This window comes from Electrophorus electricus, chromosome 12, assembly GCF_041902795.1.
Source record: "Electrophorus electricus isolate QZ-2024a chromosome 12, ASM4190279v1, whole genome shotgun sequence".
Taxonomy (NCBI): domain Eukaryota; kingdom Metazoa; phylum Chordata; class Actinopteri; order Gymnotiformes; family Gymnotidae; genus Electrophorus; species Electrophorus electricus.
Window position 1 is genome coordinate 25,936,332 of NC_137508.1, and position 26,553 is coordinate 25,962,884.

Genomic DNA, 26,553 nt, shown 5'->3' on the forward strand with positions numbered 1-26,553 from the left:
CTCTCAAGGTTTCTTCCTCATGCTTTAGGGATTTTTTCCTTGCTACTGTCACCCTTGGCTTGCTCACTGGAGGCTTGGACTTGGACATTTGTAAAGATGCTTTGTTGTAAAAAGCATTATATAAATATATTGAAATCTTCTATTTCTCCATATCTGCACATAAACATCTACTTCCCTGAAAATACAATGGGAAAAGTTTACTTTTATTTTAACTTTAACTTTATATTATACTCTTTTTTTGTTCCTCAGTTAATTTGTGTGCCTCAGTGAGAACCATGAATTCAGCAACATGTGTAGAAATACTGGAGGGAAAGGGTAGTGAGACTAAAGTTTCAGTTTTGAGACGATGGCAAGATTAAAGAGCTGTGTTCCATTACTGAAGGAAGTAAAAATAGTCAGAGGCTGTGCAAATAACAAGGGTGAGGCCATTCATGGAACCTGGTATAGGGCAGTGGAAGCATGCAAACAAAGAGAATCAGAGACTGAAAAGCATCTCCACCCCCCCAACAAATCTGTAATCTAATGGATGGGAGAGAAGCATTAACTTTGAAAAACTGAGGTTCATTCACTAGAGCAAGGAACTAGATCAAGGAACAACAGGGCAAACAATGTGAGAGGAAAGGCATGAGGAGTGGTTATTAAGTAATAAAATACTAGAGCACAAAGCAAGCCAGAGAGAAGACAGGACAAATGTCCAGCCTGGAATGAGCTAAAGCACAGGGCATAAAAATAGACACTAACGAGGTCTAGATGAGGAATATGTGGAATAGATAATGGGCTTGGAACCAAGAAACAAACAGGAATAGAGCAAAACACAAGATCACTGGTGAAGGAAATGAAAACACTAGTTGAGGGCAATCGTGACAGAAATGGCTACAGCACAGATTGACAATATGTTCAATGCAAAATATGGGAGATGTCCTGTTGAATTCCATAATAAATAATTACCTGGATGACTGTAACTGTAGACTCAACTCAGAATTGTTCTGCATATCAATTGTAAGATGGAAATGTACATTGTGTACATACATATATACATATCCATATATACATTGTACATTGTGTATATAAACATAATATACATAGATTGTACATACATTGTTAATATATTTTGTGTATATATATATATATTTCTCTATGCGCCCCCTTTTTTTTTCTCAGTTTGGACAGAGCACTCTCAAACCATTTCATTGTGAGTTATACTGTGTATGACTATGTATGTGACAAATAAACCAAACTTGAAACTTGAAACTTGAAACATATAAAAGCTGTTATTGGGAAAGTGAGTGAGTACTTCCTTCTTCCAAATGACAACAGCTCCACCTTCATCATCTGGGTTAATAAGAATATGACTTGTTTTGTTTAAATCTTTAATAGCAGTTGAATTTTTACTTTACTTGTTACTAATTTTATATTGCAGATATTAATAAAAATATCCAGTGCTTGAAATTCTACTGTAGGAGGTGACCACGAGGATTTGGTAGAGAATTTACAGACTTCAGGAATTACAGAATGACATTTTTAAATTATCCTGGCCATCTCTATTAAAATGAGCATTTAGGCATAAGCAAGGAAGAATTAGTTTCATGAATGGACTTAAACTATTTATTTCACATGTAATTAAGGTACAGGTTGCTATGGAGAAGTAAAGTCTTAATCATTGGGAACTTTTTTATGGTTTAAATTGAATGAACAATCCATCTGGTGGTACTCTTGTTCTCATCAATGTTCATCCACCTTCTTGTTTTTATTATCAGTCATTAATAGAAAAATAACAGCATTAAGCTAGTGTATTAATTTCTGACATTTAAAAACTAAATTTATATATATATATTAGATACATGTCTAAGAATGTCTAAGATTATCACATTCACACATCTTTGTCAGACAACCAAAATAAATTTATTTTTCATTCTTCCTCACTCATAAGCAGTCATGCAAACTGGCATGACTGGTATTTCATAAATGCAATAAAAGCTTTTCACCATACAGGTTCTCTCATTCACTTACACACCCTGCCCAAACCCACAATTTAGGTAAAACTCCCTCTTACACAAATGCACACACACTTACAGAAAGGGAATTTTTATTTCATTATTTGAATCCTTAGAAATTCACATTCTTACTATAGAGTTATGGATTTAATATTTTATTCAAGTTGTGCTTGTTATGCTTGTTTGTGCATCAATGAACCTGTTTTTCAATGTTAATTCTTATCTTTCCTCTCCATTAGATTCACTTTTACAAACCTGTTGTGAGGGGTGGAGAATCTCTTCCTATGCTACTTTTACAAAAGGTCATGCCTGTGACCAGTGACTCAATCTGGCTAGAACATTCCTTATGTGAATGCTACCTGTCATGCTTTGTATTAAAGATACTTGGCTGAACCCTTTGAGGGAGCTTGAGTAAATTTCATTGCTAGAGATAATTTCCATAACAGTTTGGTAGAGAATGTGGGGAGCAGAGCAACCCACACTTGCGGTCAAGAGTTGGTCTTCCAGCCAGTAGACAGAAGGCATCCTACTTCCAGTTGGGCATGGTGAGATGTAGATTCTTTAACTGCTACATGATCCCTGTAAATTTAGGATTCAGGAAATATGATTCCCCCCCACCGTGAGATTAATAATAGCCCTGGGAAATGGGTATGGGTCAGTCCAAGAAGCTTATTGTTAATAGGGATATTTGGAGGAGTATATTATAGACATTGATGTGGCTCAGGATTTGGAAGTATAACGTAAAACCTTTCTTGTTGAGTATTTTATTGTCATTTAACCCACCACTGTCATTACTTTAGTTAGCACAGAGTCCAGTCATGTTGCTCTCTTTGTTACTTTCTTCCTACATCTGCAACTTGCTCTCAGTCCCCCTTTCTCTCTCTCTGTCTCTCACTTGTGCATTCCCTCTTGCTCACTCTCTCCCAAAAAACTCATTTTCTAGGATATTATATATAATGTAAGGCCCTACAACACTGCTATTTTCCAGTTTGGGTTGCACATTGATATATTTTTTTTAATGCATGTTGTGCTTTAGCTTGTTTGAACATCATGGGCATGACCTTTCTGTACTGCAGGACTGAGGTTGCAGCTGGTTTCAGTGAGAAGTCTTGTTTTTATGTAATCCTATGTAAATATGATTTTCTCGCCAATAGCAGCCCTGTTTGAGCTTCATTGCTGCTATGCTATAATGAAGCCGCCACATGTTATTATCTCTCATGAATTCCATGGCCTGAGCTCTCACGCTAAGCCCAGTTGTGCACTGCAATGTTTACTGCCTTTTGCTTTGTTTTAGCAGGGACATGTTTTTCAGTCTCTGATTCTCTTTGTTTGCGTACCTCCACAAGTTCCCATGAATGGCATCACCCTTGTTATTTGCACAGCCTTTGACTTTCTATTTCCTATTTCATAGTTAAGCTCAGAACAACTTTTAGCAGTCATGCTGTACTCAGTGAGAATGCACATTTATACCCTGACATTTCCATACAGTCCTGTACAACACGTCTCATTCATGGAAAATTCATCTTCCCCTGCTATAGTCTACCATGATTGCTCAGTTGCTCTTACACTTTATTCTCCTCTGCCTGGATCTGTGATCTTCTACTCATGAACACTGGCCTTGAGCGGTTTGCTGATGTGTTCTACTTTATCTATTTTGCACAGTAATGGAACACAGCTCTTTAATCTTGCCATCGTCTCAAAACTGAAACTTTAGTCTCACTACCCTTTCCCTCCAGTATTTCTACACATGTTGCTGAATTCATGGTTCTCACTGAGGCAAGCAAATTAACTGAGGAACAAAAAAAGAGTATAATGTAAAGTTAAAGTTAAAATAAAAGTAAACTTTTCCCATTGTATTTTCAGGGAGGTAGATGTTTATGTGCAGATATGGAGAAATAGAAGATTTCTCATATGCTTGGGCCTGTCTACAAGACTAATTTTGTCAATAATTTTGTCGGTTGCCTCTTTAAAGACCTTTTTACTACCAGACAAAGTTCCTGTTGTCAAATGTGTTGTTAAAAGCACATTCTACAGGGGTGGAAGGTATCATTAGGGGAAATGCACATGCTTATCAGATGGCCGGCCTCCAGCCTAGGAATACAGTTCAGGCCCCAGCTAGCTCAAACTCCTTGGATGGACTGACCCTGTGGAAGACAAAGCCACTTTTGGTGAGGTGATTTTAAAGCAGTTTTCTTTAATAGAAGCATGCAGGGAAATCCCTCTCACAAAGTGACTCCACTTAAGGTTACAGAGTAAGATGCTTAAATATAGATGAATACATTGTACATTTGATCAGTTAGTTGAACAGTCAAATAAGCATTATTTAATCCTTAATTCTTGGTCTTTTGGTTTGAATAGATTATGCAAAGTACAATGAAACTTCCAAACTCACTCTCTTTTAGAATCCACAGAGAAGTAGATCAAGAATTACAAAAGAAAACTAGAGGCATTACTGGAGACTGATGAACTGAATATTTTTTGAGCTTCTACAATCCCTAGGTTAGGATCACTCTCACAGTGTTTGGAGGTTCTTCCTTTGTGAGGTTCAATTTTATTTAAATTAAAGTTTATTTCGTACATACAAGAAACATCATAGTGTACATTCCTTGCAGTGAAAAGATTGGCTGCAATCTTTGCAAAAACATAAGCAGCAATAAATAATAGCAGTTACCATTAAACAGTAGACAGTACATTATAAATAACAAGTTGAAATATAAGACAGATGATAAATAGATATATAGAAGTTAAAACAATATGCATGTCATTTTACCCAACCAGCCCTGACAGTGTAATGATAAGATGTGACGAGGAAGCAGGATGCTGAGGCAAGTCTCCATGACAAACATATTTTATTGAAACAGAAACAAAACACAAAGAACAAGGACAGACTACACTAGACTAAACTGACGTTGTAAACAAGGAAACTGGTAATACTTGTGATAAGGAACAATGTGTGAAACACATTGGGTCAAATACAGACATAGAATGACTAACATACAAGCACATAAATATACCTACTAATGATGACTAACTAGTGACAGGTGTAACACATAATTGATCAACAAAGGAGGGGTGTGGCCTTGTAGACACACACACACACACAGACACACTACAAACATCAGTAAGATATCAGACTGACATTGGGAGGAGTTGAGGAGGAGGGGCCCATGACGTGCCAGACAGATTACACACACAAATGCTTTTGAGCACTTTACTCATACCGCACTCCTTACTTCCTGTGTCATTATGCAAATAATATGTTGGAACCTAGCAGTGTTTTAAAGATTTTTAGAGTGTTCTATAAAGGGGGAGAAATGAAAAACTGAAGCATCAGAAATATTACAAGTGTAATGTGCATACCTGTGTGTGGAATGGGATAAATAGCATTTATTTTCCATCTGTGGATATATATATATAATATATAATAACTCCTCTTCTTGTTTGCTCTCAAGCTGAGAATTTTTTTTTTTTTTTTTCTGATGGCATTTGAAATAAGAGTGTGGTTAGGGTGTCTGGAGAGTTTAGTGATCCTGGCCTTGTTTCTGCAGTGCCTGTGTCGAATATAAACCTGTAATCACAGATGGAGATCAGAGGTTCCATCGCAAGAATTATGATGCATGAGGAGGAGGAGGAGTCAATTCAGTTTCCACTACTTAACTGCCACAAAGCACCCAACCTATGCCTCTGATCATCATCCTAATATGAGTTTTTTATATGCAGAACTAGCAAACACTGGAAGATAAATAGGGCCTCTTTTGTGATTATAAGTCTGGCAGCCCACGCTGTCCTCTGGTAGTACAGTATGTTCCTGTTTTTGCCCTCTTCAAGCTCCAGCTCTCCCCTCTCCGGCAGATATTAACGTGGCTTGTAGGGGCCTATGGAGCTCAGGATTAGCCTGAACATTAGATCACATATCTATTCTCCTCAGACAATTTTTACTTTATAAGTGAATTGTGTACAGGAAGCCTGCAAAAAGATGTGGGCCCTTGGTGAATGCAGAGAGGCTCCACATGTATCCATCATAAGACATGTCTGACAAATGTATGGTCTTGCTGTTATATCCATCATAAGACACCTCTGACAAAGATCTGGGCGTGCTGATGAATCATTGCCTCTCCACCACAGACTGGGAGGAGATTGCTCCTGGATTCGATAACATGGAAGCTCCATAATTAGACTGAGTGATGGATTTTATATTTTCTTCAAGTGCAAGATTCTGTTTGCATTATCAGTGAACTTCCTGTTTTTAATACTTTTCTTTTCGTCTTGGTAGATTAACAACTGTTTTACGTACACAGCAGGTTTATGTACATTTGCTCTGTTAATGTTCCAAATGACCATGTCTCTGTCCATTGAGTCTGTCTGTCTGGAGCATTCCATTTGTGAAAGTTGGCTCCATAGTGCACCATGGAAAAAGATACTTATCTGAACTGCTAGACCTTTCCTTTTCTAGAGAGAATTTCACTAACATCACACACACACACACACACACACACACACACACACACACGCACACGAGTGGGCATGATGTATTGGAAAATGGAATTGCGAAGCTAGCAGCACAGTGGGAGCGAGAGGCAAAGGTAAAGCAAATGAGCCTTTATTCTCCACGATTTAAATAAGACAAAGTAACAGGCAACAATGCAGTGGTAAAAAGGAAATAGAAACAGCCAAGGCACAGGCTTTCTTTGTGAGGAAGCGCAGTAGGTAGCTTGGTCGTCTGACAATGTGCAGCTCCAATATGACCCTCCTGTATTTTACTGGCAAGAAATAGATTTACAAGATGAGTGGGATGGTGCTTTGCCATTGTATGCAAATCAGAAGCTATACATTGAAATGCCAAGGTTATAAGAAAAAAAAACTGACTATCAAACTCACACATAGTCAACCTCTCATGTATACACACTAACATACTCTTATGCATTATATTTCAAACCTTCTCACACATTATTAAAGTTTCACGCATACTCTGTCAAACTTCTCACACTGTTTATCAAAATATTATGCATTCACTCATGCTGCCAATTGCTATCTGTTGGCAGAACAGCTGAAAACAGACTCCTGAAAAGCGAAAAATGATAATGGAAATGTAAAGCCATAGGAAAACCACTTCCTAGTGGCACTTTTTTAAGTATAGCAGGCCTACCTAGTTATAGGTATTGGGTAGTGGGAAGCCAGTGGGTAGGATACATTTTCAGAACACACTATTAAAAAATCTATATCTAAATAAAAGACAAGGGATTTGGGCCAACAATAAAATCATAATGTACCAGCAGATTCAAAAGCTGTTTACTATCTGAAATCCCAAACCTAACCTGTCCTGGAGCAGGTTAAGCAGGTAACAATTATTAGGTACCTGTAACCAGGTAAAAATGATTTACTGTCTTCTCTAAGAGAGCAAGGGAGTAAGCAGAAGAAAATGTGTTTTTCTGCATTTCATTGGCATTTCATCTATGGAGCTCCAAGGTCTCACTGTTCTTTCACTGCCTCAAGCACAATAACCCTTAACCTACTTCCACTAAAGATGACAGTAAACAACCCCAGCATGCTAACTACAGATCCCTGCAAAGACTGTGCTGCATTTCTCACAGCAGGTCACTGCCTGTTTGTGCTGAGAGCCACCAATGATAGACAGTTTGTCAAGCTGTTTTATCAGACCCCAAATCTCATAGGAAACTTAATAATCAGAGGGGTGAGGGACAAGTTGATAAAAGGGTGATTGTCCAAGATATATATTTAATAATACTGCAAATTTTCTTAACCCATCCCACTACTGAGAGAATATTTATCAATTTAGGATTTAAATGACTTGATCCCCACTTAGCCCTCAGGTCTCTCAGGTCTCAGTTACTTAGCTACTCTTTTCAATTAAAGACTTGGAAAAAACTTGTATATATTAGCATTAAAATATTTTAAGTAAAGTGAATGGTTAATTTGTTTCCTTTGTATCTGTATGCTGTTGTTATGCATGTAGCTTCAAAATGTCCCATAAATGTTCACAAAGTATTCAGACCTCTACTTGCTTTATATTATATTATGACTTGAGTTTGAATTGTTATAATTATTATTATAATTGTCAATTTTATCCATCAGTATGCACTGCATCACTCTCAATGATGAGTGAAAACATATCTAGAGATTTTCAAAAATTTATTTAAAAAATCAAGTATTCCTATTCACAGTTTTTGGATCCTTGCTGTGACACTCCAAATTCTGGTCAGGTGCATCTTCTTTCCTTTTCTTTGTGATATGTCTAAAACTCAGTTGGAGTTCACCTGTTGCAATTTCAATTGATTGTTTTGAAAGGCACATACCTTATCTTCAAGGATCTCAGTGTGGAGATTTCAGAGGCTGCAGCCTTGGAGCCTGGACCTCCCAGATATCCAACAGAAAAGTGTATGTATTTAGGGATTGATCTGGTCATCTAGGCACACATATCCATTTACTTAGCAGTGCAGAGACCCTTAGAAAGGCAGGTACTTAAAATTTAAAAACAGTCATGCAACCAAAAGGCATTCACCCCATCATCCGGAGTTCAATCTCCAATAATGCCATAGCCAAACATGACCGGAAGCCTCATAGATTGAAATTGGCCATTATTTAAGGGGAGAGGAGTGGGATACTCTCTGTCCTCATCAATTGCGATGAAAACGACCAATCATGCAACATGAGCTTCAGCTTGAAAACATGCCATGGAGGATGCATGTGACAACCCTCTTCCTCCCTGGTTTGTAGCTGTTGTCATAGGAGAGAATTAACTGACAGGTGGCAATTGCCAAATATTGCCTTTTTTTCCCATAACTAATACACTCCTCCGAGAGTGGTTTCCAGTCTCCATATTCATGAGGTAGCTATGCATGTAATATATTCTGTGTACTTTGTAAATACATTTTAAAAACTTGCTAATGGAGCTAATTTGCTAACCAATCTAACTTAGCGCTAAGTTCCTAATGGATCTTACCAACTCGGACCCTGGAAATAAAGGGATGCATATTTGCATGTCTGAAAATCTGATATAAGAACTACTAAACGGTCCTTGCGGGAGTGCATTAAGAATAGGGAAGTGAGTTTGGGCCCTATAGCATCTGCGGAGTAATAGCAGCTCATGTAATGTAATGTAAATCTATTGTAAACAGGAAATATTATGGCCTTTTTAAATGATCATTAACTCCTCCTTTTGATGAGAGCCTCAGGCAAGCCTTTACAATAAGTAAATAAATACATTTTCAAAAGGAAAACTGCACACATTAAGACACCTACCCTTTGTGTATGTTCATCTCTACTGATTACCCATTGTTAACAATTGTTGATGGAATGATACTAGCGGCTGTGCCTTTCCACCACTGCACAACAGGTCTCCTCCTGTTTGATGTGCACCCAGAGGTAGACCGTCCTGAACCCCCTCAAGAGAACGGACCAGCTCCAGTACTTAATTGACTGGGGGGTTTGTAGTCCATAGAAGAGCTCCAGGATTCTAGCTGAGGACATGTTGGACCCCATGTTCATAGCATACTTCCATTATCATCAATTGTTTGCAGATGGAAAACCTTCAAATTGCAGATCTTCCAGGATTGGGTGTTCCAGCAAATTCAGTCCAAGATCAGACAATTTAATACACAGAGATAAAGAGGAAATACCAAGAGCTAAAATCACATGCCCCACAAGCCTCTGTAAGCACATTAAATGTTTATGTTCATGACATCATAATTAGAAAAAGCCTCAATATGTATGGATTTCATGAGTGGCTGGGAAAAGCCCCTTCTCTCCAAAACTAACACGGCAGTGGTAGCTCAATGGTTAAGGTACTTGGAAGGTTACTTGTTCAAGCCCCACCACAGCCAAATAGCCACTGTTGGGCTGCTAAGCAAAGCCCTTAACCCTCAATTGCTCCACTTGTGCTCAGTCATGATTGTAAGTCAACTTGGGTAAAAGCATCAGTTAAATGCTGTAAATGAATGAGCCACAAACATTCTGAATAATATTCTAATATTGGTTGGAGTTATGAGACCAAGAGGGAGATGTTTGGACATCATGCATGGCACCATGTTTAGCAAAACATGCAGGGGTGATGATTTGGGCTTGTTTTGCAGTCACTGGAACTGTAAAATATGCAGTTACTTAGAAAATAATGAACTCCAACTTACACAAGAACATGCTTCAGGCAAATGTGAAACCATCTGTCCTGCAGCTTAAGCTGGTCTGAAATTGATTCATCCGATATTTACATTTACGTTTCATTTACAGCATTTAGCAGACGCTCTTATCCAGAGCGACTTACAAAAGTGCTGTCATTTACTCATAGAATATATCCAAGTACAGTACAGTAGGTTAGAATTAAACATACAAATGAACTAGAATACTGTAGAATACAGGGATGAATGCTGATACCTAGAATCAATGATTACAAACATACCAGAAAATTTATATCAAAGTGGAATGGCCATCTTAAAATTCTCATGGAGATGCTGCTGCAGGATCTTAATAGAGCTGCATATCAACAAATTATCTCAAACATAAATTAATAGAAACAGTGCTGTAAAGAAGAGTGGGCCACAATTTCCACTTGGTCAGAACTGTGGATTTCAGTGCAGGAGTGCCATCTCCTGGCTTTTACGTTATATCTTCTGGTAGTGTACAGTCATTTAAAAATAAATACCTCAAAATACCTAAATAAATACCTCAAATGATTAGTGTGCTTGTGTTTATTATTCCCCAGTCACACAAAGAGCAGAACACATAACTTGCCTCAAATACCTCCACACTCAGTTGAATATTGTGGGTATCCACAAAATAGAAGCAATCATACAAAGACTGTCTCATGAAATGGGGTTTACTACTTAGTCAACTAACTTAATCAACTTAATTTGATCTAACCTTGGATTTTCTGTCTCACAACAATGGATCATTATTTAACAGGTTACATTAAGCAAGGTATTTTTTACAGCTAGGGAATAACTATAAAAAGAGCAAAGCTTACATGTCATCATTTAGAACCAGTGTGTTATACATGTTAATGAGATATTTCAAAAATGTTTAGCAAGAAATGACACTAGTGTAGGTAAGCCAAATATTCAGTCCTCTAAATACTTTGGACATACTAGAATCCAGATAATGGAATCCATCAAATAGTATGGACAGAGTGCAGAAGGAGTTCATTTGCAGGAACATTCAATTCAAAGAGTGCCTTATGACTATCTTAATTTTTTTTTTTTTAAAGATTAAATGACATTATTTAATTTCATAATCTATGTTTTTCAAAAATAGGCAAATTATAGGATACTAATTTTAGAAATTTTGAAATATTTTTCAAAACCAAAAGCTATGTTAAGAATAGTACAGAGCTTAAGAGTGACTCACACTCTCCATGTTGATGATATTTTCAATTAAATTGTATGTTTCATTCCTCAATTCCATAATATAGCAGCCATGCTCACATCGACAATCCTGAATCCAAAGCTGATGGTGTATGAATTGTCTATTTCTAAAGGAGATGTGGAAAGTGATAGAGAACAGATCATTAACAAATGCTGAAATATCATTGTTTCTTATTCTACAACTAAAAATTCAGGAACATTGGCATTTTTGCTTACAAGAAAAAAATTAATTTTCAACATTGGTGTTGTAACAGTGAGTGGTAAGGAAGCAGAGGCATGTGCGGAGAAGAGCGAGATTTATTAGGGGCAGGGTCATAGAGACAACAGAGAGCTATTGAGAGTACATGATAAACAAAAGCACACAAAGACAAACAGGGGAAGCAGGCTAAAACAGAGGCTAGCAAGAAATTTGAGGTTAAGGATCACAAAGGCACAGAGTACAAGCTTACATATATACAAATACGGGTCTTCAAAAACATCCAAACATATATTAAATGAACAGACAAGACAAACAGCACAAGACCGGGTCTAAATACATAAACTAATCAACTCTAAACCAGGTACAGGTGAAAGTAATGACAGGTGTACAAAAACAGACAAGGGGCAGAGAAAATGAAACTATGGAATGGAACTAAAACACACACAACAGGGAAACCATGGAAGCAAGGAGGGACCAACCATGACAAGAGTAATGACGAAAGAAACTACCTCACAGGTAATTGTTCTGGTTGCTCACAGGGTGGTTCATCTTTTGGATTCTGATATCTCAGTTTGTTCCGACTCCAGCAGAACATTGGCAGCACTGAGAACATGAGCCTCACTTGTTTCCATTCATCACGTGAACATAAATCAGTACAGTTCCCAAATATAAAGCAATACAGAAAGTAAGAAGTGGTTACTCAAATACATTGAGAATGAAATGATAAATAGAATAGTTATTCCCTACATGTATTCCTGTAACATTGAGCAGTAAGGAGGCAGATGCATGTGCAGAAAAGAGCAAGATTTAATAGAGGCAAATCCAGAATCAGAGTTGTTAAAGGAGTCCAGGGTCAAACAGCTGACACAGAAAGCATGAGGATACATAACAAATGAGACAAGGGCTAGGATACTCGGGTAACTAAACACAAACAGCAACGAGAACTAAATGCACAGAAGCACACAGGTTAAGCAGGCTATAACAGACTAGGAAACACAGAGACTAGGATAACACAAAGACACAGAGTACAAAGAACTACCATTAGAATAAACATACATTCCACCATCAATGAACAGCAAAACACTGGGATCAAGACAGGGTTTAAATACATTAACTTAACAAGACTAGAAATGAGGGACAGGTGTGGAAAATTAAACGAGGGTCGAAGAAAAGGAAACTACAGAATAGAACTAAGGTACACAAGACAGGGAAAAACAGGGAATCTGGGAGGGACTAATCATGACAATGCCAACAATAATTATTTAGAAATTATGTCACATGTGATTATGCTATAATTTTAATGGAATGAGGAGCAAAAGAATAATAATAACAATACATTACAATATCTTTGGCATCTGTATACTTACAGAGTTGGCTTATAAAAAAAATATTATTATGTACTATAAAAATTATAATAAATAAATAACAGAACAGATAAAAATCAGAACAGAACACTCAAGTAAACTCTAGGGTTCAAATATAACTGCATCAGGTTAATTTAGAAGTGTGTTGTGCTGTGGAGAAAAACAAATTTTTGTATTTTAATTATAAATATTATCATTAGTATATCATTAAATATATCTACAATTATATATAATATTACTTTACTACAATTATATAGATACATGAAATATATTTACAATTAATTATATCATCTACAATAAATTATATTTAATATTATATAATTAAATATATTTACAATAAATTAATCAGCAGTTGTAGATGTAGGCAACACCTTGTAATTTAAATATCATTTTCAAGATTTATTCTATATATATCCATGTTAATTACATACTGGAACGTAAATACATCAAAACTAAGAGAAGTGTTTAGAATTTCCAACATTATGTTTTTAAATTATGTAAGAAAGATGCTACATCACCTAAGGTACACAACCTTAGAGGCCGTATGCCTACTCATTCGCCTAGATGAAGCGAAAAGGAAGCATCACCATTGCCCACTCCAGAGACAGGCAAATCATCTGGTGTGCTTCCCAAAAAGCAGAGATGCCATCACCACCCAAGTTGGCTGTGGAAGCCCCCCTGGACTCAGCAGACCTTGACTCAACCAACAACAGTGGGACTGGCTGTGGTTCCTGCCAGCCTCCCCGAACTCTTTTCCAAGCCTTTGTGTGTTTTGGTGTGTGATCTTAAAATGCCTGAAGATCCAGGAATACTTGAAGATGAGCCTACGATAGAACAGAAAATGGAAAATACACATTTATTTATCCAAACAACTGGTTTACACCAATTAATGTACACCATGAATAAATGCTTATGGATACTGATTTTGGCCAATGTACTTCAGATTTATGAAAAAAAAAAAATTATTAGAACATTCAGAAGAACCTAAACTTGATTAGCTAACCCTTCCATCTACCAGTCATTCGAGAAAGCTGAGCCTTTAGGAATTCCTTGCCTTCTTGAAGATCTTTTATTGTTTCCTGAAGACTTTACACTTTCTGCCTTTCAGCTTCAAGGAGCATGTTTGCTTTCCATAAATTATGCAAGGCAGTGGGTGATACTGAAATAAGACCAACAGTTTTTATTTGTTATGCATTTGGCACAATTTATTAACTCTACATTTACAGCATTTAGTTGATGCTTTTATTCAAAGTGACTTACAATCATTGTTGAGTACAACTTGAGCAATTAAGGGTTAAGGGCCTTGCCCAGGGTCCCAACAGTGGAAACTTGGCAGTGGTGGGGTTTGAACTGGTAACTTTCCAATTTCAACTTAAGTACCTTAACCAAAGCTACCACTGCCCAACTCTAATTATTTATTCATTTTTTAATATGCTTGTCTAATGTAAAGTCTAAATTAACTGAACCTTCATTACACCTTTGATTTGGACTCAGTGTATTTGATCTTTTACAAATTTTAATTCACTGGACCTAAGAATGTGTTGCACCAGCAGTTTATTCAATAAATTTATATATGACTTATGTAACGTGAGGTGGCCCGAGTGCCGTAGGACGTGGGGCAGGACGCACAGGCTTCAATGATGGGGATGAACATTTATTAACATTTAAAGACAATGGCACTCACACGTGACACAAAGAAACATGAAACGATTAACATTAAACAAACACGATAAACACTTACACATCTAACAACAAATATAACATTTAACATCACCGTCAACAACAACACGTTACGTCAACAATGACCAACGACACTGCAAACCCTGACATTGGTTTAAATACACACAAACAAAATGAGGTACAGGTGTGTGCAGGCGTGGCCACAAATGAAAGTCCTCCCACTGCACGTGGCTGGCCAAACCACATGCCTCATGGGAGGCGAGCGTTCCTTGACAGAAACCCCTCCCAAGGGTCGCGGCTCCCGTCCCGTCCGTCCAATGAACACGAACCTCCGGGCACTGTGTACACGTAAACACAGACACACAGCACAGCAGTGCCCGGCCCCCACCCAGTACCAGGCGGGCCAGGTGCTGCCAGCAAGGGAGACCTCGTGGCAAGAGGGAGAAAGGCAGCTTCCCTGCCTCTCTCAGGGCAGTCCGGTATGCTCCACAAGACATTGTGCCTATAAAAACAAAAGGCGCAAACACAAACACAACAGCGCCCACGACCAAACATAAGGCGCTGTGACGTGACACTCGCTGTCTCCACAGGCGTCTTGACATGTCCTTGGCCTCGACGGACACGCGGGGGTGCACGTCTGCCCCAGTTCTAGACGTGCCACCTCCCTAAACGGTCCTCCTTCTTCCCACCGCCCTAGGAGCATCCCAGAGGAGGTTTGCCTCTGAGGCTTTGGGCAGACCCTCCCAGACTCACTGGTGAGTGCGCTGTGGGGAAGGGACTCAAGACATCCCTTTGGCTCCACCTGACCACCCTCTTTCTGGTCGTCATGTTGCCCCTTGGTCCTCCTCGGCCCTGGATCAAGAGCCTCAGGCCCCCCCCACCCCCACCCCCACCCCAAGAAATACCCGGTGGTGTTCCCCTTGGCCTCTGTAGAAGACATGGACAACGGTTGAGGTCCTCTCCCCAATTTCCTGGGATCCAGGCAGCAGTGCGGGGGGTACCTACGCACCTCCCGCTAGGAAGTCCGTTTTTCGCCAAGAGAGTAGGCGTCCTGTGGTGGTTGGTCATTTTGTAACATGAGGTGACCCGAGTGCCATAGGACAAGGGGCAGGACGCACAGGCTAAAACGACTGGGACGAACATTTATTAACATTTAAAGACAATGGCACTCACACGTGTTACAAACAAAGAAACATGAAATGATTAACATTAAATGAACACGATAAACAAGTACACATCTAACAATGACAAGTACAACATTTAACATCACCGTCAACAACACATTACATCAATAATGACCAACGACACTGCACACCCTGACGTGGGTTTAAATACACACAGACGAAATGAGGTACAGGTGTGTGCAGGTGTGGCCACAAATGAGAGTCCTCGCGGGACAACTTATATATGACTTATACACTGCCTGGCCAAAAAAAGGTCACACACTCTAATATTTCCTTGGACAACCTTTAGCTTTGATTACAGCATGCATTTGCTGTTGCATCATTTCCACAAGCTTCTGCAATGTCACATCATTTATTTCTATCCAGAGTTGCATTAATTTTTCCCCAAGATCTTGTATTGATGAAGGGAGATTTGGACCACTGCACAAAGTCTTCTACAGCACATCCCAAAGATTCTCAGTGGGGTTCAGGTCTGGACTCTGTGGTGACCAATCCATGTGTGAAAATGATGTCTTATGCTCCCTGAACCACTCTTTCACAATTTGAGCCTGATGAATCCTGGCATCATCATCTTGGAATATGCTTGTGCCATTAGGGAAGAAAAAATCCATTGATGGAATAACCTGGTGGTTCAGTATATTCAGGTAGACAGCTGACCTCATTCTTTGGGCACATAATGTTGCTGAACCTAGACCTGACCAACTGCAGCAACCCCAGATCATAGCACTGCCCCCACAGGCTTGTACGGTAGGCACTAGGCATGACGGGTGCATCACTTCAGCCGCCTCGCTTCTTACCCTGATGGGCCCATCACTCTGGAACAGGGTAAATCTGGACTCAGCAGACCACATGACCTCCTTCCATTGCTTCAGAGTCCAATCTTTATGCTCCCTAGCAAATTGAAACCATTTTTGCTGGTTAGCTTCACTTACAAGTGGTTTTCTTAAGGCTACACAGCTGTTTAGTCCCAATCACTTGAGTTCTTTTTGCACTTTGCATGTGGAAATGCTCTTACTTTCACTATTAAACATATCCCTGAGTTCTACTGTTGTTTTTCTACGATTTGATTTCACCACACGTTTGTGATCGCCAATCACGATCATTCAAATTTTTTTTTCCGACCACATTCCTTCCTCAAAGATGATGTTTCCCCACTGTCCTTCCACTTTTTAATAATGCGTTAGACAGTTCTTAACCCGATTTTAGTAGTTTCAGCATTCTCTTTAGATGTTTTCTCTGCTTGATGCATGCCAATAATTTGACCCTTCTGAAACAGATTAACATCTTTTCCATGACCACAGGATGTGTCTTTCAACATGATTGTTTAACAAATGAAAAGCTACTCACTGCATCAGTTAGGGTTAAACAACTTGTTGCCAGCTGAAACATAATCACCCATGCAGTAATTATCCAATGGGAGGCTCTTACCTATTTGCTTAGTTAAATCCAGGTGGTGACTTTTTTTTTTTTTTTTTGGCCAGGCAGTGTATGTTAACTTGTGTTCTAATCAGTCAGTTGGTTGGTATAGTTTTGTGGGTAAAATGAGGTACTCTGTGTTTGATTCCTGAGCTGGGCAAATAATTACTAGATTATTTCTCAACATAATAAAACATCAAATCAGTTTTACAGGATATTTCAGCCTGATAAAATAAGCAAAACGTTGAGGTTTGCCCAAACTTAGTTCTTTTCCTATTGGACAGATTAATTTTAAGATATTTGGGTAAAATCATAAATCCTGATTAGTGAAATTTAAAAAAACCCATGAGCTCATGTGGTTGTTATCCAGCCCTAATGAGTTGAATAAGATGTGTTTGGTGAACAGCTGAAACTATGCAGTGCTGTGAGTCACCATGAGTGAAATTAAAAATGACTAAACAGTTAACATCAGACAAATACAATTATATATGTTGCATTTTCACAAAAATGTTATACTACATTCAATGTTTATTTTATTACCAAACAAGAAAACAGACTAGCTTAGACAACTAGGTTAAGTTTTACACTTCTGTCATGTCAGCTAAAGGAGGTGTATCCCAGATATTAGCGTTAGTTCATAAGCAGCACATCGTATTAATGATTTACGATAACATTAGGTAAAAAGCTAGCGCACTTTCAGCTGCATCTGTTCTACAGTCAGTTATTAATGTACATTGTTGTTAAGCAGAAGCAACAATTAAATCATTTCTGCCATTCAATTTATAGCACAGAATTTATTGAGAAAAGCAGAAAATTGTTTACCTGTAGATTAATTCCAGATGCTGTTGAGGATGGATCTGACACCATTACCTGTTTTTAAATTGATCTTTTACCAAGTGCAACTTTTAAATATTTTTGTACATTTTGTAAATAGTGCACACTGTGTTGCTTGGAGTACGGAGCTTGACACCATCTGTTTTCCTGGCTCACGAAAGTTAGGGAAGTCTGGCATCTTTTATATAAATTCAATTCAAATGAGTTTGTATAGTATTCTTACATGCATAGTCACAAATAAGCTTTAAAGAAACCATCTATGCAGAGAATTTAGATCTATGACCCTAATGAGCAAGCAAAGGTGACAGTGTGATGTTGTGAACCACTAGGGGAAGATTGTGCATGCACAATTTCTGTTTCTGCTGTGATGCTGCTTATGTAAAGTCACAGTACTGTCAAAGAGCTTGCACGTTTTGGTACTTTTTTTTTTCCATCCAGCAATGTTTTGCACATATTGGAGATGTAGAAACCACTATGTCATTTGTTTGGTGATCATTATTTTTGTATTAACCGTGTGATATATGTTAAAGTAGCAAGCTAATCCAGATGTGGTTTTAAGTCATCTGTTATGTTCATATACTTTATTCAATGTCTCCTAAAATGCTGTTTAATTTCTTTTTATTTCTTTAAAATGTTAGTTACAAAAACATATTAAGGTTAGAATATGTCCCAAGCTTTTCATGTTTTTTGTGAATTCCAACTTCAGCTGTGCTGTCAAGTGCAAGCAAAACAGACAGCAAATTAAGAGACTAATAATATTAGCTATGTAACTCATTTTATCCTAACCAGTTTTTAGGCAACTGAGCTTATTTGACACAGTAGTATTTTATATCATGATGGGGGAATTTGCTGCCTGTTCTGGTCCAAGAAGGAGAAGTCTGCAAATAAAGCAGCGCCACCAGCTGGTGCACCACAGGTTTGCAGTCCCTGGTTTCTTTTATGCCATCAAAACACACTGCAGAGCCTCACTAGGGAGCTCCTTGAGAGAGAAAGCTCCCTGAGTGAAAGAGGAAGAAATGTTGAGAGAAACTAAGACACAAGGGGGAACCCATCCTCCAGTTGAAACCAAATGGGAACCAAAAGCTAATGAATGCTTTTTGCTTTTAACTTTAAATTGCTGTAAACCTATAAGAGTAGCAACTATGACATTCCATATGTTGACTGACTGGTCCTCGTCCCCACTTCCTATTAGAAGTATATCAAATACTCCAGCTCACAGAAATCTGCCTTGCTTCTTCTAGTGGGTGTTTGATACTTGGATATTTGTAACTTTGAATTCTTGTAAGTGTGCCTAACCCCTTTGCCTGTTTTATTTTTCCTTGTCTATTTTGGATTGTAAATATCTTTAGTACATTTTACCTCTTGTAAATGGTGTGCATTGTGGGTAGTTGGGAGTAGGCAGCTTGTCACCTTTTGTGTTTATGGTCATTTTTTTCTTGGATCACACTAGTTGGAGAATTAGAGAAGTCATGTGTCTTTAATTTCACTTTGGTTTGGGTAGGTAAGGTACTTTCCTTCTTCTATCTCACTTTGTATTTACTTATTGTTTTGGCCATTTTAGCTGCTACATATATGTAGCAGGAAGTTTCAGCCTGCTACATAAATCCACATAGATTTGCAACAGCAAATGAAATAGTGCCTCACCTCCCTTCTTTTTGCAGTCTGAACCAAGACCAGGTCGTAACAATATTCATTATGTAGATAAGGTAAACATCCCATGCTTTCCTGCATATTATAATAATCAGGAGCATACTGTATTGCTTTTTCCTGTTCTAAGTGCTTTAACTACTGTTAGTCATATTTATATAGAAGGCTATGAAGCCAGAAGTGGAATAGGGTTGTTCCAATAGTTGTGCCTCAGGAGTACAGATACCAGGTTTTAGCTTTAGCACATGTTAATTTTCCTAGCAGGTCATTTGGGGGTGAACAAAACATACAAACGTATCTTGCAGCATTTCTTTTGGCCAGTGTTAAAGTCTGGCGTAAGAGACTATTATAAGGTGAGAGGACCTCTGAAACTTTGGAAAGATAGATGGCTACAAAGCGATGAGTTGCAGTTGGGATTGCTAAATTATGTGATTCAATTAAAGAACGGTTAAAATGCGCTTGTGAACTCACTAAAATGAGGTGGCTACAGTACAATTGAAAATGAAGAAAAGATACGAAAGAACTGCTTAGACTGTTCTTTTCAGCAAGGTGACAAGGTGTTGGTTTTGTTGCCACATGTAGGGTCTTTATTACAAACGAGATTTTCAGGACCATACGTTATTGTATTGTGTATATCGTATTATGTGATAGACCCTGCAGACCTAAAACGTAAAACTCGTGTTTGCCATATCAATAGGCTAAAGCAGTATATTCCACAGTCACGTTTAAAACCTGATGTTGTTCCTTCTGCTGTTGCTACTTTGGTACCTGTAAAGGAAGAGGACGATGAGGATGATTGGTTAGTTCCTTCTGAGCCAGTAACAGCTGCACGTTTGCCCAACTCCACTATACTACAGGACTTGGATGGTTATTTATTGCATCTAGAGCCAAACTAGTATTCGGATGTTAAGTCTTTAATTACCTGATATCATGTTTTGTTTTTTTTCTGATATACCAACTCAGACCTCTGAGATCGTTCATGGTATAGTTGTGGGATAGATGTGGGAGATCATCCCCCAATTAAGCAACATGCATATCGAGTTAATCCAGTTAAGCATGTAAGCAGGCCAAAGTGCGATACTTGATAGAGAATGGATTTGCTGTTCCAAGCTCCAGTACTTGGAGTTTGCCGTGCATCCTTATACCTAGGCCTGATGGTACATCACATTTTTGCATGGACTACTGCAAAGTGAATGCTGTTACTCGATCGGACACTTTTCCTTTGTCACGAGTAGAAGATTGTATAGACAATATAGGCTCAGGTTGGTATGTGAGTAAATAAGATCTGGTGTACCAAAAACACTGCTTTAACACTGTTTAACATTCCTGTAACAACTCGACGCTACTATTGGAGAAGCATTACATGTAACTACTTGAGGCTCTGTGCATAAAGCCTCTAAAGATTAAGTACACTCCTAAGGCTCTATCTAAGAACCTAGCTAGACAGCAAGTACTAACTCATAAGGCCCTATTCAAGAACCTGGGACAGAAAAAGGACAGTAACAATCAGCAGTACTGACTAACATGAAAGTGCATTGTGAGAAAGGCCACATTTCATCAGACTTAAACATTCTTGTATTGTTGCTCACAAAGAACAATTAAATCCGGTTTTCATTCTTTCTATTTTAAACATATTATATAATTAAAATATGACATTTTAAATAGGTGCATTTACAGTTCAATGATCAACAATTTCATAAATATGTAATTTGCATTGTTTCAATAATACATAAAGGTTCAACTGGCTACTGTATGTATAAATTAAAACAGATAAATATCAACCAATAAAAATAAAATAGACTTTCTTATAACAAAATAGATATCTTTCAGTAGAATATATTCAGTAGCATTTTAGTATTTTTTTGCCCCTAGTTTCTTTTCAAAAGAGTCCATTCCGTGTTGAGTACTGGACATTATAAGATTGTCTTCTGTTGTAGCGCCTCCGTAGAGTAGCACAGCAACCACACAGTAAACACTGAGACATGCAGAGAGAGAGAGAAAATGACAGAGAGACAAATAGAGAACAATATAATGGAGAGGTCAAACAGAAGGAAACTTCACATGGCTTCTTGATGGGTTGCTACAGTTACTGTTTATTTGGACTGACAATGATATTTAGCAAAATACTAAATTGTTTTGCCAAATAGTATATTGTAGATAGATGGCTTTACTTACACAGAGTAGAATCCAGCATGGTACAAGAATGATGGCTATAGCACAAGGAATAATGATGCCCAGAACCCACCATGCTCCTCCAGGTGCCAGATCACTGATATGAAGTAATTCAGCAAGAAATGCACTTGGAAAGTTGATATCACCCGGCACATAGACATACTCTGCATTAGCCACAATCAACGTATTGTTAACCCTGCAAGAAATAAACAAACAAACTGAATCATTAAAGTGTCCAGTCATTTTTCATTCTCTATGCACTTCAAATAGTGGTGATGAAGTGCAGAAGGAATCTTGGCAAAAGGATTCATCTTACATGATATTAGCTGGTGGGAAGGTAACATTTTGATTCTTGGTCAGTATTGTGTTCATCTGAAAAAAAATATTTTAATTTAATTAAGTTTAATTACTTGATTTAAAGTGATATGCAATATTTTCATTTTAAAACTGGACAAATGTTAATTTCAGGACATAAAACACCAGTGTAAAAATAATGCAGAAAATAAAAGTGAATAATAAATGGTAATGAAAATAGTAATGGTTAATTTATTTAATATTGCATACATATTTTTATTTAAATATATATATTTTTTTTTTTTAGAAAATAATTTTGGGATCCAAAGCTAGTATAAATATAACAGAGCATAAAAGTGGCTCACGCTCACCAGAATGTTGGTTGTTTGTTCAAGTAAGCCATATGTTTCTTTGTTCAGTTCAGTTTTTGTAGCCATGGGTACATTGCTGATCATATATCCAAAGTTGATTCTGTATGAATTGCTGTCAACCTCTAAAAAAGAGAGGTAGAGGTATTATATGCTGAGCTGTCCAGAAGTCTAATAATGCATTAGTTGTTTGAGGTAAAGTATATTTTGGAAGCCATCAAAGAAACTACACATAACATATTCATGAACTTTGACATTTGGTTTTTGGTTCATTCACTACATAGGAGAGAGTAATCAGGAAAGCGACTCACTGTGCAAGGTGGCGTTCTGGATGCTCACAGGGTTGTTTAGCGTTTGTATTTTACCTGGTGGTGTTGTGACACTTGATTTCAGTTGAGTATAGGCAGTGAGAAACTCATTCTCACTAGGTATGTGTGTGATGTTCTTAATCACCAGAGTAATATAAATCAGTGCTTTCCCAAATCTGAAGCAGGACAGAAAATAAGCAATTATAACTGAAATACACAGATTATGAAAAGAGAACATTTACTAGTTCATTTTCCTCATTATAGCCAAGAATACTTATGTAGAAATTAGCTCAACCTGTGTAGTATAGTGTAATGTTAACATAAAGATGATACTGTAATCAGTACATGCAAGGGCACACATGTGCACAATACACTGTCAGTACACTCACAGAGTTATAGTTGAATGGGCAGTTGACGCAGGAGTGGTAGTGGATGGCAGACCACCATCTTGAAGTATTTGAGCAAGAAATCCACTTGGTGATTTGATATCAACCGGCTCATAGACATATTCAGTAGTAGCCACAATCACAGTAGCATTATTCCTGGAAGAAATGGGCAAATTAAATGGAATCATTCAATTATCCAGTTATGTTTTATTCTCCATAAACATCAAATGTTGGTAAAGTGCAGAAGGAGTCTTTTTGCAGGAGAAGCCAATTTAATTTAAGTACCACTTACGTGTAGGTAGTGTTTGAGAAAACAACTGGGGTAGCACCTTGGGCGTTCAGTATTTTGTTCATCTGAGAATAAGTGCATATGTTAATTACATAAGCAGCATTCTGATTTAGAAAATGAGCAAGTTTTATTTACATGGTATATATTTACATTTAGAAAAATATTTGAGAAGTTAGTGTAAATAACATACAGAGTATTACAATGGCCCACACTCACCAGATTGTTGGTGGTATTACGAATTAAGACGTATGTGTCATTTCTCAAATCTTTGATAGCAGCCATGCTCACATTACTGATCTTGAATGCAAAGCTGATGGCATATGAGCTGTTGTCCATTTCTAACAGAGAGGTTGGAGCATTATAGAACACATGGTAAACAAGTGTTGAAATGTCACCAAATCTAATATTGAATTGGCTGAAATGTCACTACTTCTAATATTAGACATATTCAGGACCATTTAAATTTTTGTTCATTTACAACACAGGGGTGAGTAATCAGGTAAAAGACTCACTTTGGTAGGTAATGTTCTGGATGCTCACAGGGGGATTTAACTTTGAGATTGTGATATCTCGCTTTACTCTAACACTTGGGTCTAGCAGAGCATAAGCAGCGAGAACCTGAGCTTCCGTAGGTAGACCCACGTTCTTAAACATCACATGAATATAAATCAGTACAGTCCCCAATCTGAAGCAGGAGGGAATATAAGAAGGGATTATTGAAATTCAATAAGAATGAAATGTTGATAAAGAGAACAATTATGGTCCATATGTTTACAGTGAAATACTTAAAATTAGGATATGTCTAATATGTTGTAACGTTATTACAATGAAGAATCATTAGACATAACATATACGTGAATAAAGATGCACAAAACATTACAATATCATTTTGACATCAGCACACTTACAAATTTGGAGTTGTAGTACTCTGCAAGGGGAGGTTGGCTGTAGGGGGTGTGGTTCTTATCACACCTACAAAAATACAAATTTAATGAAAAAATGTCAGTCAATGTAACCACTGATGTGCTTTTACTTGTTGGCGAAACTGTTGTAGATGATTCAGTTAAAAAAATTTAAAAATTAAAACATTTTAAAAAATCACATGTAATGTCAGGGGAAGTTCATAACACATGCGAGAATTTGAAATCAGATGTCAGGAACAAAAATTATTTTAGATGTTGGACTGTAACATACCCAACAGTATTTGGAGCTCATTGAGGTAGCTGACTGGTATTCTGGTATCTCCATTTTGGAAGGTATACTCCATATTCCCTTGAATTTGATTGGCTGATATTTTGCTAAACAAAAGCCAAGACACCAAGATAGTTGTAATACACCTAACTCTTGAAGGACAAGAAGTTCAAAACATAATTTTCAAGCAGGATTCTGTAATTATCTAAACTTACGTGCAAGTAGAACTCTGCGGTTCAATCGGACTTGCGTTGGGTTCATTTACAAGTGTGTTTAGCTGGAGACAAATCATATTTTCAGGTTTTAACTGAAAGTAACACATTGTTTTACACAACATTTATTGATGGAACTTAGTAAATCAAGCTTATTGAAAAGTTTTCCTTGTAAGACACTGGAAATACTTTAATCAATATGAACAATTGGAACAGGGATACTTGTTAAGCTATTTTAACATTGCCAAGCTTTGCCAAAACATTTTGTCCCGAGTATCATACAGAAGTCCATTGCTGTATATTTTTATTGATCTGATATCAAAATTTGGTTCTTTGCAACAACGCATTTTAACTGATCTTTACAGAAGCATCATCTGGCTGTGTTTTTAGTGTTGCTACAAGCCGTACTTGTGAAGGAAAACAATTTTATGGTAAGAATTTTCAATAGAACACTGATTAGCAGCATGGATTTATATGTTACTCTTTTTGTAAGATGCAACTGTGAATCTTTTTAAATGAGAAAATGGTAGCAAATAAAGGAGCATTTTATGACCAGAAGAATGTGTTCGTCAAGGCAGTTTGTAATGTACACTCACTGCTTTGTTGATGGAGCTCTCCACTTGGCTGATGGTGGAGTTCCTAAGTTCAGTGCTGTTTGGCATGCTGATGTTACTGAGACTGAATGTGAAGATGACGGCATAGGATGTGTCTGAAATTTCTGTGAAACAGAGCAAATGTACTTTTTGTCTGGCACAACAAAATTCTGATTTCCAAAAGAGGCACACCAGCAGTGTATGTATGGAGTTGCAAATTGGAATTAGCAAAACATACTCTCATAGGAATCGCTCAGAACTTTCACAGAATCACTGATGTTTGAGAGCCGAGTGCTCAGCAGAATTCTGACAGCACTGAGGACCATACTCTCACTGGGGATGGGAGATGAATTGTTGAAGATGAGCCTGGTGTTGACCACAGCTGAACCAAGTCTAGAGAGGAAATTCATAATGGTAAATCTCTTTCAATGACAATTTGTAATAAATCAATGTCTTTTAATCATTCATCTAAAACAGAACCTACATTGTAGATGGAGTAGCAGTCGGTGTAACCACTGATGTGCTTTTACTTGTTGGTGAAACTGTTATAGATGATTCTGTAAAAAATAAAATCACATGTAATGTCAGGGGAAGTTCATAACACATGCCGGAATTTGAAACCAGATGTCAGCAACAAAAATTATTTTAGATGTTGTAACATACCCAACAGTATTTGGAGCTCATTGAGGTAGCTGACTGGTATTCTGGTATCTCCATTTTGGAAGGTATACTCCATATTCCCTTGAATTTGATTGGCTGATATTTTGCTAAACAAAAGCCAAGACACCAAGATAGTTGTAATACACCTAACTCTTGAAGGACAAGAAGTTCAAAACATAATTTTCAAGCAGGATTCTGTAATTATCTAAACTTACGTGCAAGTAGAACTCTGCGGTTCAATCGGACTTGCGTTGGGTTCATTTACAAGTGTGTTTAGCTGGAGACAAATCATATTTTCAGGTTTTAACTGAAAGTAACACATTGTTTTACACAACATTTATTGATGGAACTTAGTAAGTCAAGCTTATTGAAAAGTTTTCCTTGTAAG

The 26,553-nt window shown here is 37.6% G+C and overlaps 2 protein-coding genes across 3 annotated transcripts in view; one reads left to right on the top strand and one right to left on the bottom strand.

Annotated features, from left to right (window-relative positions):
• LOC145660169 (uncharacterized) overlaps positions 1–26,553 on the top strand; it is a 283,557-nt gene that overhangs the window by 120,464 nt on the left and 136,540 nt on the right. The gene's annotated exons all lie outside the window — the stretch shown is intronic.
• Positions 21,291–24,801, bottom strand: LOC145660168 (uncharacterized). Its single transcript, XM_081724289.1, has 11 exons — positions 24,704–24,801; positions 24,418–24,481; positions 24,022–24,194; positions 23,726–23,847; positions 23,513–23,574; positions 23,224–23,376; positions 22,838–23,010; positions 22,530–22,651; positions 22,181–22,236; positions 21,868–22,060; positions 21,291–21,667 (listed from the first exon to the last, which is right to left on the bottom strand). Exons 1-11 carry the CDS (start codon positions 24,774–24,776, stop codon positions 21,572–21,574), a joined length of 1,287 nt encoding a protein of 428 aa, XP_081580415.1. The 5' UTR covers positions 24,777–24,801; the 3' UTR covers positions 21,291–21,571.